At 43.8% G+C, this 17,102-nt stretch overlaps 1 protein-coding gene across 16 annotated transcripts in view; it reads left to right on the top strand.

The window, feature by feature from the left end:
* Positions 1-17,102, top strand: part of SSBP2 (single stranded DNA binding protein 2) — a 309,460-nt gene that overhangs the window by 239,366 nt on the left and 52,992 nt on the right. For all 16 annotated transcript variants that reach the window (XR_016220369.1, XR_016220368.1, XM_070056354.2 and 13 more), the window contains one exon: positions 11,131-11,190. Coding sequence is in view for 14 of the 16 variants with exons in the window: in XM_070056354.2 (XP_069912455.1) it covers positions 11,131-11,190 (60 nt within the window). In the remaining 2 variants the exon portion in view is untranslated. The remainder of the gene's footprint in view (positions 1-11,130; positions 11,191-17,102) is intronic.

The raw sequence follows: 17,102 nt of genomic DNA, 5'->3' as shown, positions 1-17,102 counted from the left end.
AGAGACAGGTGGCACCCAGCCGCTGCAGGAGCGTGGTCAGGGGGCCTGGCCTTGGTTCCAGCTGCACGCGGGAGGCCCTCATAGCAAGGAGATGTCCACAGCAGAGGGGGTGCCCAGGCGGCCCACAGCTCGGGCGCACAGCTGGACAAACCTGCTGCAAGAGCGGGGCGGCCGTCCCTGGTATGGGAGTGCGAGGGACGAACGTCGTGGCTAGTGGAGGGCTGCAATGGTTGAATAGGGCGCATGAACTTGTGTGGCCGAGGCTTGGGCTGAAGATGCGGCCTGTGGATGAGCCAGGATGGCAGCACCCAGAGAGTGGACATCGGCTCCAGATCCCAGGGCTGTGTAACATGGGCAACTCGGGAGATGACGAGAACCGGCAAGGAGGAGACCAGAGGAAAGCCAAGCCAGAAGCCCCCAGGGAGAGGGGGGATCTGCGGATCTACTCACAGGGTGGGGACAGGCAGCGGCCTGTGCTGTGCAGGTGTGCAAGTGAGCCGTGTGTGCAAGTCAGCGCCTCCTACTGCAGGTGAGCGCCCTGTGTGCAAGTCAGCGCCTACTGTGTGCAGGTCAGCGCCCACTCTGTGCAGATGAGCGCCTCCTATGTGCAGGTGAACGCCTCCTATGTGCAGGTCAGCGCCTACTGTGTGCAGGTCAGCGCCTCCTATGTGCAGGTCAGCGCCCACTCTGTGCAGGTGAGCACCTCCTATGTGCAGGTGAGCGCCCACTCTGTGCAGGTGAGCGCCCACTCTGTGCAGGTCAGCGCCCACTCTGTGCAGATGAGCGCCCACTCTGTGCAGGTCAGCGCCCACTCTGTGCAGGTGAGCGCCCACTCTGTGCAGGTGAGCGCCTCCTATGTGCAGGTCAGCGCCCACTCTGTGCAGGTCAGCGCCCACTCTGTGCAGGTGAGCGCCCACTCTGTGCAGGTGAGCGCCTCCTATGTGCAGGTCAGCGCCCACTCTGTGCAGGTCAGCGCCCACTCTGTGCAGATGAGCGCCTCCTATGTGCAGGTCAGCGCCCACTCTGTGCAGGTCAGCGCCCACTCTGTGCAGATGAGCGCCCACTCTGTGCAGGTCAGCGCCCACTCTGCAGGTGAGCCCCTGCTACGTGCCGGTGAGTGCCTTCTAAGTGGCACCCAGGATAAGCTGGGGAAGAGGGGATTGGGACACAGTGAGTGTGGCCAGCTCTTTCAAGGGGGTTTGCTCTGAATGAGAGAGAGAGGAAGCAGCAGCCACAAGCAAAAGCAGGGCTGGGACCTCAGAGCAGTGAGGCGGGGAGTGCTGGCCCCCAGCTGCTCGTGCCCGCGAAGGGCTGCGGCCAGGTGACACCCACTCTCCGCGCGGTCAGCACCCTCTGGAGCATGCGAGAGGCTCCTCCTGCGTCACAGCGCCTGCCCGGTGACACGGCTGCCTGCTGTCATTTTTATGTTTCATAAATGGTCTCTGACTTTACAAATACCTTCAGCGTCGATAAATATCTTCCCATTTGAATCTTTCTTAGCAAATACTGTGTGCGTGTATCTGCTTAAGATACGTGTTTCCAAATGCGTATTTTAAGTAGGGAGAAATAACTTGTGTGCTGTTTGAGTTCTCACTTATGTACACTGGAGGCATTGTTGAAATTAGTAAGCTTCGGTTTCAGAACAGACTTCCGGCATGATGGTAGTTTCCGTATTATCTGTACTGCAGAGAGACCGCCTCGCATGGTGCAGTAGTGAGTTGAGCAACTGCCAGTGTGGATTTCACTTTTATAGGTAACATTCCCCCGAACACAAGTTCATTTCATTCCTGAGGAAAATGGAGTCCTACACAGCCAGGCAGTTATGCCGCGAGACCAAGCCCAGGGGCCAGAGGGGGGGGGGGGGGGGTTTGAAAGGAAGACTGCCGAGTCGGCAGAAAGCACCCCGCACATCAGGGGCTCGCAAGGGCAAGGACAGAGTGCGTTTATTTGCATCGGTGCGATGAAGTGAATTGAAGGACCTGTCTGCGGCACTCCCAGCTCGAACAAGTCTGCCTGGGAGTATGGGCATCAGATCAGGAAAAGGAGAAGAGAGCGATGCATCTGCTTCCTTTAATAAGCTAAGGTCGTTTGTAAAGTCACTGTTTCACTTTCTTTTTTTTTTTTTTCTTTTTCTTTTGACAGGCAGAGTGGACAGTGAGAGAGAGAGACAGAGAGAAAGGTCTTCCTTTGCCGTTGGTTCACCCTCCAATGGCCGCCATGGCCGGCGCACCGCGCTGATCCGATGGCAGGAGCCAGGTGCTTATCCTGGTCTCCCATGGGGTGCAGGACCCAAGCACTTGGGCAATCCTCCACTGCACTCCCTGGCCACAGCAGAGAGCTGGCCTGGAAGAGGGGCAACCGGGACAGAATCCGGTGCCCCGACCAAGACTAGAACCCGGTATGCCGGCACCGCAAGGTGGAGGATTAGCCTAGTGAGCCGCGGCTGCGGCCAGTGCACCGCGCCGATCTGATGGCAGGAGCCAGGTGCTTCTCCTGGTCTCCCATGGGGTGCAGGGCCCAAGCACCTGGGCCATCCTCCACTGCACTCCTGGGCCACAGCAGAGAGCTGGCCTGGAAAAGGGGCAACCGGGACAGAATCCGGCGCCCTGACCGGGACTAGAACCCAGTGTGCCGGCGCCACAAGGCGGAGGATTAGCCTAGTGAGCCACGGCGCCGGCCTGTTTCACTTTCTTTTTGAGTCAACCTGAAAACCTAAAGCACATTACAAATCTCACATATTTATTTTCATACTCAAACTTGCTTTTTAGAAAGAGATTTACTTATTTATGTAATTGAAAGCCAGAATGACAGAGAGAGAGGGAAGGCTAGAGATCTTCTGTCTGCTGGTCCACTCCCCAAATGGCCACAACAGCCAGGGCTGGGCCAGGCCAAAGCCAGGAGATGAGAACTCAGTTCAGGTCTCCCACGTGGATCTCAGGGACCCAAGTACTTGGTTCATCTTCCGCTGCCTCCCACACACTTTATCGGGGAGCTAGATCTGAGGCAAAGGCGGAATTCAGACCTCGGCATTCGAGTGTAAGATGTGTGGTATCCCTAGGCCGGCACTGTGGCTCAATAGGCTAATCCTTCACCTGCGGCGCCGGCACACCGGGTTCTAGTCCCGGTCGGCGCACCCGCATGGGAGACCAGGATAAGTACCTGGCTTTTGGCTTCAGATCAGTGCAGTGCTCCGGCAGTAGCATGCTGGCCCCGGCGGCCACTGGAGGGTGAACCAACAGCAAAGGAAGACGTTTCTCTCTCTCTCTCTCTCACTGTCTCACTGTCCACTCTGCCTGTCAAAAAAAAAAAAAAAAAAAAAAAAAAGATGTGTGGTGTCCCAAGGAGGAGCTTAACCTGCTGCACCATCCAACGGTTCTTTGTTATTCAAGAAACAGAAAGATAGGCAAAGAGAGGGCCTGTCTCCTAGTTTACTCCATCCGCTTAAGTCGTTACAGTTGCTTATAGAATGTTATTCAAACTTTTATAGTTTAGTAGGGTGCATAGTTTGAATAACATTCCATAACCAACTTCAGCGTTTAAATAAGAAATAATAATCTAGGGTGTCTTAGACATAGGCCCATTCGTGCCGAGGTCCAGTGACAGCTGAGGAGCAGCCTCCCCCGCCCACGGAGGCCTGCGTGTCAGGGACCAGTGTGGACGCTCAGACTCGGTGCACGTCAGGAGAAGCAGCCGGAGCCCTGGGTTCATCTTGCAAGAGCAGCACCGAGAAGCTGGGTCTGTTCACGCTTCCCACTTCGTCTGTGTCAGTTACTGCAGTTGGGTGCTAATACAGATGGGGTAGCTAAGACATCCAGGAGATAAACTCGTCCTTAACTGCTCAGCAGAATACGCCAGCACAGGCCTGGCATGTTGTGAGCTGAGTTCGTTCAGTACTAGTTGGAATTAAAGTGTTCATCAAGAGTGTTTTACTCACTGGGCTGTCAGCCATGTCTGCTGGCGATGTCCAGGAGCAACGGAAAAGCGGCTGAACCCAGGACTTGTCTGTGCTGTGCGGTAGCTCTGACGAGACTCACCTGATGTGCCAATTACGCATCACTGCCTCGCCTACCGAAAACGTGTTAACCTGATGGATTCATACACATAAAAATACGTGAATATTCTTCTCACTTGAAAGATGGCTGAAATGAAATAAAGTCACAGTATTCTGTACAGTTTTTCAAAATAATCTGAATAGTATTGAGAGTACATGATATCAAGAAAGTGAACACATTTAACTTAAAAAGCATATGCTTTTAAGTAAAATATAGAATAGCAAAATATAAAAGTTATGTAACAAGAATTAGATTAGCAGAAAAAAGACACATAACGAATAAAGAAATATATTTAATTTTTGAAAGAATGTTTACGGAGCCGATGCTGTGGCACAGTGGGTTAACGCCCTGGCCTGAAGCACCGGCATCCCATATGGGCGCCGGTTCTAGTCCCGGCTGCTCCTCTTCCCATCCAGCTCTCTGCTATGGCCTGGGAAGGCAGTAGAAGATGGCCCCAGTCCTTGGGACCCTGTACCCACGTGGGAGACCTGGAAGAAGCTTCTGGCTTCTGGGTTCGGATCAGCACAGCTCTGGCCGTTGCAGCCATCTGAGGAGTGAACCAGCGGATGGAAGACACCTCTCTCTATCTTAACCTCTCCCTCCCTGTAACTCTGTTTTTCAAATAAATAATAATAATAATAAAGAATATTTATGCTTTTGGTTAATTCTTACAGTGATTGTATATTTATTTTACCTTTCCAGGGATATAAATAAATAATTAGATCATGTCATATTTATTTTTTGTAAAATTATATTTTAGATCCTCAAATAATTTTTACATCATAGAAATGTGTCTTGTTCCCTGTTTCCGCTTACAAGAATACACTGAAAATCGCCCAGGGAAGAGTGAATCTGTGGCTGGAGCCGTGTCTGCACAGAAACAGAAAATACGGATCTCTGATCTGTGTGTAGAGACTATACTTCCACAGTAACCTGCTTAGTTGCAGGTTGTATTTCACTTTGTATGTTGTGGCTTTGCCTAAACATTTAGGGAAACAATCCATTCTTTGTCAGATAACCATTTTCTTACAGATTTTTTTTTAAATCTAAAGATGGTTATGTGGTAAAGAAGACGTGATATGAAGGTACTTCAAAAAGTTCATAGAAAAATGGAATTAAAAAGTAAGTTTATCTTGTTGCAAAAAAAAATTGAAATCCTTGGATCATTTTCTCATAATATGTATTTTCCATGAGCTTTTTGAAGACCCTCGTTTTTTGTAAAGTTCTATTTATTTGAAAGGCAGAGTGACAGAGAAATGGAAAGGCACAGAGAGATCTTCCATCTGCAGGCTCACTCCCAAAACATCTGCAACAGCTGGAGCTGGGCTGGGTCAGGCCAAAGCCAGGATGTTGGAACCCCATCCGAGTCATGTGGCAGGGGCCCATGCCCCTGGGCCATCCTCTGCTGTCTTTCCAGGCACATCAGCAGGGAGCTGGAGTGGAAGCAGTGCAGCTGGGACTTGAACCAGTGAATGCAGTGGCACAGGGGACAGCTTAACACACGACACCCCAAAGGCACTCAACATGAGGAAAGCAGAATGCGTGGTGCTCTCGATGGACAGAGGATGCTAAACCCACGTGTGAGGCCTGTGGATCCCGTGTGAGCCACACAGCCAGGAGCTGAGCCGCTGGGCACGTCACAGAGAAGGCACGGACCCCCGTGCTGCTAGGCTCGCCTGCTCGGCAGAGCTGCCTCGCCTCGGGATCCTTCTTTTCAGCCCCGATGCTGCCGCAGTAGTGAGAAGAGCCCGAGCGCAGTTAGGAGCGCACAGACGGCTTCACCAGTGGTCCGCGTCCTACGTCCTTGGCTCACTGCTCTAGGGGTTGTTGGAATCCAGACTCCACGTCTTCGTGTAGGCCTGTCGGCCTCTCTGGGAGCTCTTACATGCCCGGTCTGACGAGCAGGATTTTCCCTACCAGACAACCAGATACGTCTTACCAGTCGTGCAGTTTGTATGTCACAGTAGTGGAAGATGCTGCTAACTTGTAACAGGAATACTAGGTAGATCAGGTGAGATACCGTGCAAGAGGCTGTGTGTGTGTGTGTGTGTGTGTGTGTCTTCCTCGCTCTGTAACTGTGCCTTTCAAAAATGAAAGCAAACATAGATAATAACTAAAGTGTAAGCTGTTGTGTTACATTTTTCTATTCTGAAGAAGTTAGCATACTTCTGTACATTCCGGATTTGTTCTAAATTGTACCTAGGACATGAAGTATAGAATACAGAAAGTGTTAAGTGATTGGCATTTTAAAGAAAGTGGTTTTTTTTTTTTTTTACTTCTTAATGATTTTAAACTAATATTTACATAGTTTCTAAACAAAAATTCAGATGTTTGAGTGAAGTATGAGATGACTTATACATTGGTAGAGGAGATTTGAGAAATGCCAGCTTTATTTCGTAGATGGATTGCGTTGGCCCGAAGGTGACTGCTCGCTTTGACACAGTTTTGTGTGCTTCCCTCCTGGTGGGCTGCCTTCACGTCCCAGCATGCACTGCCCTGCAGTGCTCGAAGTCCTTGGGGATAGTGGTATGCACGGAGTGCTAATGAAACAGGGAGGGGAGTCTGCAAGGATTCTTAAAGAGAAAGAGACAGTTAAACCCCCCTTAGGGTTGTAACACATGTACTTGGCAGAGAGACTATGGAGTGACTTGAAGGAAGAGAAGATATTTTGGTTGATGAATCATAGTCGCATTTTTAAAGAAATTACTGATGTTAGAAAACATTAACAAATTTAGCAGTGTTTGAATGATGTCATTGAAGATGTGAAGTGTTACTATATATCGTAAGCGAAGTTAAGGCTTAAAATGGTTCATATCACCTCAAATTTCGGTACTCATAAATTATTTATAAAACGATTCCGTTGAGGGGTCTGGGACCTTCTGAGACGGGAAGCATTGGGCTGAGTAATCCCAGAAAGAGCTGGTTACGTCTGATTCTTAGGGAATTGAGATAAAACACTGGGGCTCATGAAAGATCAAACACGAGAAGAGGGAAGCTGACTTCCCACCAGCAGAAGCAGCAAGGAATAAAGAAAAGGCTCTCCTTTTTATAAAGCAGAAGTTTAAAGTTCCATGAATAATTCTTGATATAATGGGAAATAATAACCTTTTAAAATTTCATGGCATTCATTCGGAAATAAATTATGATTCTAAGTGGTGTGATTTTTGTCTCTTAAGACTATTAAGAGCTGGACACTTGGTTTGCGTTTCTATCAGAGTGTTCTTTTCTTTCATTTTGTCATCAAATATTTACTGAGTTCCTTTCCTTGGGTTTGTGTTTTTCTCTGCCATGGGTAACCCCAGTCATTCCTTGGGTTTGTGTTTTTCCCTGCCTTGGGCAACCCCGTTCATTCTTGGCCGCTGTAATCATGATGCCAGAGGCTGGTGGCCCCAGCCACGGCCACTTGCTCCTCAGGGTTCTGCAGACTGGAGGTCCGAGTTCAAGTCCAGCAGGTTTAATTCCTGGAAGGGGACCCTGGTGGTTTGTAGAGGGCCTTATGCTTGATCTCTCTCCTTGTGCCTCTTTGTGTAGACACCAGTCCCATCCATGAGGGCTCCACCCTCTTGACCTAATCACTTCCTTCCACGTATCATCACATCGGGGATCACTAGGGATTCCATATATGAATTTCGTGGGGGCATAAGCATTCAATCCATCTCACAGGCAGAGAACTGAAACATAGAGGACTGTATACGTAGATGTGTAGTTTCCATATGTCAGAGTCCCGACTGTGCTCCGGTTTATCTCATAAAGGACTTTATTCCATGAGTTTTGACTAACTTGGAAACCTTTTGAAAGCATTCCTTGACTTTCAGTCACGCACAGCACTACCTGTTCCACCCAGGAGGGATGGTGTGGATGCCTTCTGGAGGGAACACGCCAGACTGAAATATTTTCTTTTGGTTTTCATTGATACTTGTCTGCCATTTGGCCGCAGAGCGTTCTGTTTGTTCCAGATTAGTGGACGATGTAGAAACCAATTTTTGAAGAAAATTGTTTCTCCTGTTAATGACAAAACTACAAACCTTGAAAACGTCCAAACAAGGGACAGTGGTCTTCACCTGCTGTGTTCCCTGAGTGTCCCCAACCACCTACCCAATACATGGGGGCACAAACGCCAGACCCTGGACTCCACTCAGCTGTTTTTCCAACACATATTAAAAATAACATTTTCAAGGGGAAGGCTTTTTCCCACTTAAATACTGCTTCCCCATCATATCATCAGGCAAATATTTGATGATTTATTTTAAAAAAAAAGTATTACTCCAAATACAAAGAATAAACATACTTTCAGAACCAAGGACTCTTGAAAAACCTATTTCTCCCAGATTATTAATACAGGAAGGACTCACGTGTGTGTTGATAAAGTTCATATCATCAGGAGAAAGGCAACACAGGAATTAGTGCAGTGTTCTCACTCACTGCCATGCTGGTGTTTGGCTTCAGGTGCTCCGTCTACACAGGCTGATTCTTTGTGCAGTTGGGTTAAGTGGTTATTTAGATTAAAGTAAGGATCAATACGACTATCAAGAGCTTAAAACACCCCTAACTCTTCAGATTAAAAAATATTTTAACCAACGGAATAGATTTTAGGTTGAAGTAGTAGGTCTTTATGTAAATTAGCTAGATCTGTCATTTTATAGTTTCACTGTGTAAATACAGAGTTTGTAAGTGGTTCTCATGTTTTTTTTTAAAGCACATGGATTTGAACTTAGAGGAAGATATTTAAGAGGAGACAAACTGGCTAAGAAACAGGCAGAATGGGTCTCTGCCAGCTTATTAAAGGAGCCTACAGGCTCCTGGCTGCCACACTACACAGTCCCTCACAGATGGGGTCTCACTGCCAGGTAGGAGGGCACAGACAGTCCCATCCATGGAGTCAGCTTCAGAAATTCTCTGATGAAGTGTTCTGTTAGGTTAACACATAGCATATTTTACAACCAGGTGAACATGCAGTTCTCAAATGCTCTTTCAAATAAGGCACTTCTCAACATTTGTCTCAACATTGGATATTTAATCATATTTTTATGTAACTTCCACCTTGTATTCCATTTTAATGTGATGTTTTCATAGAGAGGAATTTTAATTACCTTTGCTGGAAAAAAAAAAAAAAACAGTTTGGTGTTACACTTTGCAGTAGAGAATTTGGCCCAAGACATCAACCTGTAAAAGAAAAGCCACCAGGGCTGGTGGCATGGTGCATCAGGTTGAACCTCTGCCTGCGATGCTGGCATCCCATATGGACACTGGTTCCAGATCTGGCTGCTCCGCTTCTAATCCAGCTCCCTGCTACTGCACCTGGGAAAGCAGCAGCAGGTGTCCCAAGTGCTTGGGCCCTTGCAACCGAATAGGAGACCTGGATAAGGCTCCTGGCTCCTGGCTTCAGCCTGGCCTAGCCCAGGCCGTTGCAGCTGTTTGGGGAGTGAACTAGTGGATGGAAGGTCTCTGTCTCCCTCTCTCTGTGTTTAAAATAAATAAATAGATAACTCTTAGGAAAAGAAAAGCAATCCTTGCAAGACCAATGACACAGTACTTAGTTACTTCGCTTTCCAGTTGAACACAGGATGTAAGACTGTTCCTTAGGTGACATTAGATCTAGAAAGGAAAGTGAAGACAAGAGAAGGAGCGTTGATGTTTGAAGTGGTTGCTAATTGGCAATATAGAATTACTTTCTTAAGTAATTAAGTTTTAGAAGTGATGAAAAAGAGACAGCTTTGATCAAATAGGAAAACCAAATATTTTTTAAATCGACTTTGTTAAAATTAGAAAATCTGCTTAAATTTTGTCATATGGATGAGAAATACTACCTGAATGACTCACTGCTTCTGCCCTTATAAAACAAACTCCTAGCCTGCAAGAACACAGTAAGCAAAAACCAGATTCCTTGCTTATTATAGAGCTCCTCTTGATGGTGGTACTCTTAAAAAAAATCTGTATTGCATAAATTTGTTAGAATTTTGGTTTTCAGAGTATGCCTTTTAAAAAGCCCTGGAAAACACATAGTCATGAAATGTGGGCCTAATTTCTATAAATGTTTATAGAATGAACATTATTAATGTAGGATTTAATTCTGTAAAGTGCTATGAATTTGATTTGCTCTACTCTCTATTTTGTATGTATTGATTCTTAATTTATATTAATCTAAATCATATTCAACTCTTTATACTTGATATTTATTTATATTACAAATAGGGAATCTTACATTTAGATAGTTATAAATGGAGAGCTAATTAAGCAAAATTATAGTGTTCCATTTTTCATAAAAAATACTGAAAATGGAATTTCAAATAATTTAATATACATTCAAAAATGTGGTGCCTGAGGCTGAATGAGCAGAAATATTCTTCTTCCATCCAGCATTGAGTGATGGTGCTTTTAGGATTGTTTTCCGTTTGTGGCCTAAAAGATTCAGCATGCTTTTGCAGCTCCTGACTCTTGTACCGACGTTAATTAACTCTTCTGATAAAAGACTTATTTTCTTTTGTTTAAGATACGCACTTCATAATCTAGTAGGGTCAAAGTGGGAAGAGAAATTTCATCTTGAAAACTTAGTCGATCTTGATTTAAAACAAACCCATGATGAGAGAGAGCCAAAGATTTTTTTGGCTACAAATGACGCTTAGAAAAGGAATTTCTTTGCCATTTTGAACAGAGCCACAAAAGAAAAAGTGAAACTTTAAAAAAATTATTAGATCCAGTCAGAAGTATACATTGAGACCTAATATGTCTAATAATGCAGCCAGAAAGCCCCTCCTGAGGTTTCCACTGAGATTCTACTGCTTGTTTCTTCATCTTATTTTTTGCCAATGAAGTACCATTGTCTTGATCATTCATATTTTTAAAAAATTTTGCTTCAGTTACTTTAATCAGTTTTGATGTTTTTACATTTTCTTTGGAAAATTTTCCAGATATCTTGCAAGATAAAAATAAGTTAATTGTTCTTAAAAAGTGTTTGTTATCCTAAAAGAAGACATTTAAAGTAAATTGATTTATGTTTTGTAGGATCCTAAAGCTTTTTAAAAGTAGCTCCTTTGCAGATCTGTATTTCACGCTGTGCTTTTTTGTGTTTGTTTGATAGCCATTCATGTCACCTCGGTACCCTGGAGGTCCAAGGCCCCCATTGAGGATCCCTAATCAGGTAAGATTTGCATTTAAGAATCAGTAAAGATCTGCAAAATGTCCAGAGATTTCCTCATCCTGAGAACTGTGAAGCTATCCTTTCTCTTTCCCATGTAATGCTGGTTCTACTAATATACCATCTACTTCAAGAGTTGGCAAGCTGCAGCCCGTAGTCTAGCTGCTTTTGTATATAAAGTTTTATTGGAACATAGTTCTGATGTAGTTAGTGCCTGTGGGATTTTTTACATCACAATACAGATTTGCGTGTTTGGGACACAGGCCATATGTAGCTTGAGATCCTAAAATATTTACAATCTTTAGCTTCACAGAAAAATCCTAAAATATTTACTCTATGTATCTTTGCAGAGACAGTTTGCCAGCCCTTGGCATCTACCTTATACTTTAATCCTAATTTTAAAAATTCATATGTAATTTTTGTAAATGCTGATTATCTTCTCATTCAAAGGATGGCACTAAAATTTTCTAGGAACATGATTTGATTTTACTGTCATAAAATGTATTCTCAATATCACAGTTCTAACATTCATATGAATTTTACCCAATTATAAGTGTTATATCAGACAAATAATTAGCTACTTCTGCTAGTAAATAATTATTTAACAGTAAATCTTACAAATTTTTTAATCCACAAGAGCTCTGATATCTTATGTTTTGTTCTCATGTAGTTTTTTAATATGATAATATTCATTTGCTAAGATAATAAAACATAATTTTTGCTTACAATTTATAGTTTAGTTTCAGGATGTAGGCAGTATGTTTTACAGAGTGAAACTGGATGCTTGCCAGTATGAATTATTTATGTTAAAATAACTGTCACTTTCTCTGGTATTGTGAGTCAGGCACCTCAGCATTGTCCTAGATAGAAACAAACCCTGTCATCACACTGAGGTCTCCTTTTCATTCTCACTCTCTTTCCGTATCTACATCCTTAACTACCAAACTGCTGTTGGTTCACTAAATAGCAGCAGAACTCCGCTTCTCCTCTCCTAAGTCTAAGTGAAATCGTGCAGTGTCTTTGGAATATACCGGTTTGTTGGGCTTCTTTGCTCCTGGAGCACAGCAGGAAGTGTAGCACCCACATTGGCCACCAGGGGGTGAAAGCAGGAAGCATGCCTGCTCTTTGTCCTGACAGCAGAGTTTTCCAGACTCTGCCTTCAGTCCACTGGGCCAGAGAAACGTGGCGTGAAATAGGAATGAGAATTACACCTCTGCTCAATGCTCCGACACGTGGGAGTTTTACCTTCTTTTTGGGTTAACCGTATGTATTGACACTCAGATCTGCTTGTTAAGTATTATGATAAACCTCTTTCTAAAGGAGAAAAATTGCATCTTGGGGTCTTCAGGGTGTTTCCAATGTCCCATCCGTAGCTTTATACATTACATAAGCAGGTATAGGAGGGTCCTGGAAATCTAGATTAGGGAAATGTAGAATTCCTGTTTTATTGGAATTTTTTCATTCTGTTTCTTCCACTTCAATTACAAGAATGTGATGCAGTTATTGGAATTGTGTCCACTTGACATTGTTAAAAGGCCTGCTGTGTGTAAGGTACTATGCTTGGTTTCATGTTACTATGAGAGACTAATGAAACATAAGGCATACTTCTAGGAAGAAGTCACTGGTGTGATGTGAAGTTATGAATCTAGATTGCTGAAATTTGTCAAGAAAAAGTATGCAATGTCTTTGGATGTTAAAGAGATGGTCACAAGATTAAAGATTAAGAGTTATTATATAGGTTGTCTTTCCTCAAGAAGTTTCTAGTGTTTAGCAAAATGTATTTGCAGAACAATTGTCTTCTTGCACCTTGCACGAGTGGCTCTTTGTGTCCGTGCCTCCCCTCAGACTTCACTCATTGAAACATGAATTACTCACACATCATAATTTACATGTATACTAGTTTTTTTTTAAGAGAATTGAGTTTACCTTGTAGGTATTATGGATTCAGGAACTGTTTAACCAACTTGGGCTTTACCTTGTCCAGTATAAACTTCTTTAGTTCTTCAGTTTGGTCATGTAGTCATTCAAGTAGAATTGGCAAAACTTTGTGGTGATTAATCACATTGATGTGTGCTCATATAAAGGCACAATTGTTAAGATGATTTTTAAAGATTTATTTATTTATTTGAGAGGCAGAGTTACTGACAGAGAGAGAGATCTCCCATCTGCTGGTTCGCTCCTCACATGGCCACAATGGCCAGAGCTGGGCCAGTCCAAATCCAGGAGCCAGGAGCTTCTTCCTGGTCCTCCACGTGGGTGCAGGGGCCCAAGCACTTGGGCTGGGCCATCTTCCACTGCTTTTTCAGGCCATAGCAGAGAGCTGGATTGGAAGTAGAACAAGTAGGACTCCAACTGGTGCCCATAAAAATATTTTTTGCTTAAAGTGATCACACACTAATGAAATGTTTTATTAATGGTTTTTAGGTAAGAAAATAGAAAATGAAATCCTGACCCTCTCAGTCTGTAAAAGACACCCCTTGAAAAAACAGGCTCTTCACAACTTCCGATTATTGATCATTATACCAGATACTTCAGTTCTCTTGACAGGAGTGTTACAGTTCTAGACTGAGTACGTAAAGATTTAAGCTGTTTGTACGTTTATGTGACTGGGTGTTTGGAAGCTGGTGTAGTATCGCTATAATGGAAGAATCCAAGAAAGAGTAATGGTATCTAAAATGGTAAAAGGCTACTCAGATTACAAAGACATACACCGCAGCAAGGCATGACTGTGTGTGAGGAACTGTGTGGAACGCAGAGATTGATTCCACAAAATGTGTTCACTGGACGCACCTGCACTGGCTCTGCTGCAGCTCCCAGAGGTCCTTCTTCTGACCTGGAGGAGAGCAGGGATCTATTCTCATGGATAAGATCTCTCTCAGAACAACCCACATGCTCATTCAACACTGTGTGGAAGACATCAAAGCAACCAGAAATAAAGAAACTGGGGCCCGTGCTGTGGCCTAGCAGGTAAAGCCAGCACCTGCAGTGCCGGCATCCCATGTGGGTGCCAGTTCTAGTCCCGGCTGTTCCACTTCTGATCCAGCTCTCAACTATGACCTGGGAAAGCAGTGGAAGATGGCCCGAGTCCTTGGGTCCCTGCACCCACATGGGGGACATAGAAGAAGCTCCTGGCTCCTGGCTTCGGATTGGCCCAGCTTTGGCCATCATGGGCCTGGTGCAGCCATCTGGGGAGTGAGCCAGCTGATGGAAGGCTGCCCCCCTCCATGCCCCTGGCCTCTCTGTAACTCTGCCTTTCAAATGAATACATACATCTTTAAAAAACAAAATAGAAATACAGACTCTGTTCATGAGATGAGTGGTATCAGTTACTCAAGTATGGCTATGTTGATCCTACAGAATTGTGAGAAATGATACTCTAATTCTCCCCCTTCTTGAAACACTGTCCACAGATACATGAATGGAAATGATGCATAGTTAATGCTGTGCTCCATATTATACTCTAAAGCTGAATTTGGTATTCTAAAAATGTGCTATATCTGACCCTTCTGCTGCAACTCCCAAAGGTATCTGTCCCATAATAGATCAGTGAATAAATACAATATGCAATATCCAAATGACACAGTATGCATACACTAAATAGCATGCTATAGAACTAAGTTTATTGATATGATAAAATATTTATGTTATCAAATCTAAAAAAGAGAGCACAAAATCCATTTGTTATGTCACCTCTGCCCATGTGAATTAAGACTCAGAAAATTTCCCCCATTCATCCGTCCCTTCTTGCTATACACAAACTCAGACTTATCAAAAAGACTGGATTGTGAGGGGTAGAATTCTGAGTGATTTTGCTGTTTTCTGATTTCAGTTTCTTTAAAAGATTTATTTATTCATTTATTTGAAGGGCAGAGTGACAGAAGTCTTCCTTCTGCTGGCTCATGCCTCAAATACCCACAACAGCCATGACTGGGCCAGGCAGGAACCAGGAGCCCAGAACTCCACCCCAGTCTCCCACATGTATGGCAGTGACCCTAGTACGCGGGCCATCATCCACTGCTTTCCCAGGCACAGGAAGCCAGGTCGAAGCATGGAGTAGCTGGGACTTGAACAAGTACTCCAGTATCAAATGCGGGTGACCCAAGCAGCGGCTTAACACCAACTCCAAAATTTCAGTATTTTAACGTGTGCATTGGCAGGTATCCCATTTGTGATCAGAAAAAGGTATTGCTAATTGTAAGTATAGATAAATAAATAAAAAGATTTTATTCTTCTGGTAACTCAGTGTGTGGGACTATCTTTCTTATTACTGAGTGCACGGTTACTACAATGGTGAGCAGGGAAGTGTGATGAATACTCAGGGGAAGGCAATCTCAGAAAGACTTTTCATCCCTTCTCAGACAGGGGAAATGTTGGCAAACTTCTAAGCAGAAAAAACAGGCTGGAACATTCACTCATATACTGAAAATACACCTAGCGTGTCCCGTGGGAGCCACACACTCGCTCTCCCTTGCTCGCCCCTCCTTCTTCTCAGGGAAGATGGGAGTTAGCCAAGCCTTTACCTATCGTTTTCGACCTTTGTGATTTTTTTTTCATGTAGGGTTTGCTTTTTATTTCGTGATATTAGTAAAAGCATAGAATGACTTCTGCAGCAGGGAGAAAAATATGTTCTATACTGAAGAAATAATCAGAATCTTAGAATTGAGTTGTAAGGAGAAGGGGTGTGGTGAATCTCTAATTTTACAAAGTGGAAAGTTGTACAAGTTTAATATAAAGTAGTGGTTAATGGTGGGAACATAAACGCTTCCTTGGCATGTCCCTTTCTGTCACTGCCGTGTGCTGCTATTTGGTTACTATGACAATGATGACATTGCTATATTTGAAGAGTTAAAATCCAGAGAGACAGAATTAAAAGCATATTATTTCTTTATGACTTCGAATTTATCGTGGGATATATGTATTTTTCCAATTAATTTCTACTTTTGTAGGATGAAGGCAATTCACAAATTCAATGTGTCTGGTAAAAATATGTATATGTATTTTAGCGTGGGCTTTGAGCTGCCAGTTCAGACACCCGCGTCCACGTTCCTGGGTTCAGTTCTTAGCTCTGGGTCATGACTGCAGCGTCCTGCTAACACAGACCCCAGGAGCAGCAGTGGTGGCTCCAGTGTTGGGTCCCTGATACCCTTGATTATAGGATCTTACTTCATTTAATATAATTAGGAGCCCCTTAGAAATCTTTGGTAGAAGTTAAAGTTTACTTTATATCTTAAAAAGAAAAAAACTTTTGTAGGGAATTTGACTGAATTACATCTTGGAAACCCTGAGAAAGTCAGTGTCTTTCATCATCTAGTCCCTGTGAGTTGACTACATCATGGTATTCAAGGAAATATATACCCAATCTTAATTTCTTAGAGGGGCTTACAGTTGAAGCCATGAGGAATCCTCTGCAGACTAAATAATTCCTTGCTGAAGCAAGCAGCTCCTGCATTTAATTACTTCTGTCTTAGGAAAGTTTTGTATTCATTTATTTCAAATCCTAGGACTTAAGGCTTGTCTTGCAGAACTTTTGGAGTATATGGATGTGATTTTTAAGCCCTGACTGTGCTACCTTAACAGTAGTAAAACCATGGGATACTTAACTATCAAATCTTGGCTTCCCCTAATCAAAAACAATAATAACCTCCTTCACTGCTTATGACAGTGACACAGTGAAAGTGAAGCGTTTAACGCACTTCCTGGCCCACATGTCCTGGCTTGCATGTGTGCCTTATGTTGATATGTTTGTTGTAAGTAACCACCTTGTTGATATTATTTTATCCATCAGGGTAAAGATCTTTAGTAGAACAAAGACAATTGTGCCAAAATTTTGATAGGGTATATAAGTCTAAATGGAATCTACTTAATATGTTAAAAATATGGAAAGAGCCGGCGCCGTGGCTCACTAGGCTAATCCT

Source organism: Oryctolagus cuniculus, chromosome 14, assembly GCF_051225735.1.
Source record: "Oryctolagus cuniculus isolate XC-2025 breed Fujian yellow rabbit chromosome 14, ASM5122573v1, whole genome shotgun sequence".
In the NCBI taxonomy this organism is placed as follows: domain Eukaryota; kingdom Metazoa; phylum Chordata; class Mammalia; order Lagomorpha; family Leporidae; genus Oryctolagus; species Oryctolagus cuniculus.
This window is presented reverse-complemented; position numbering and strand designations above follow the sequence as displayed.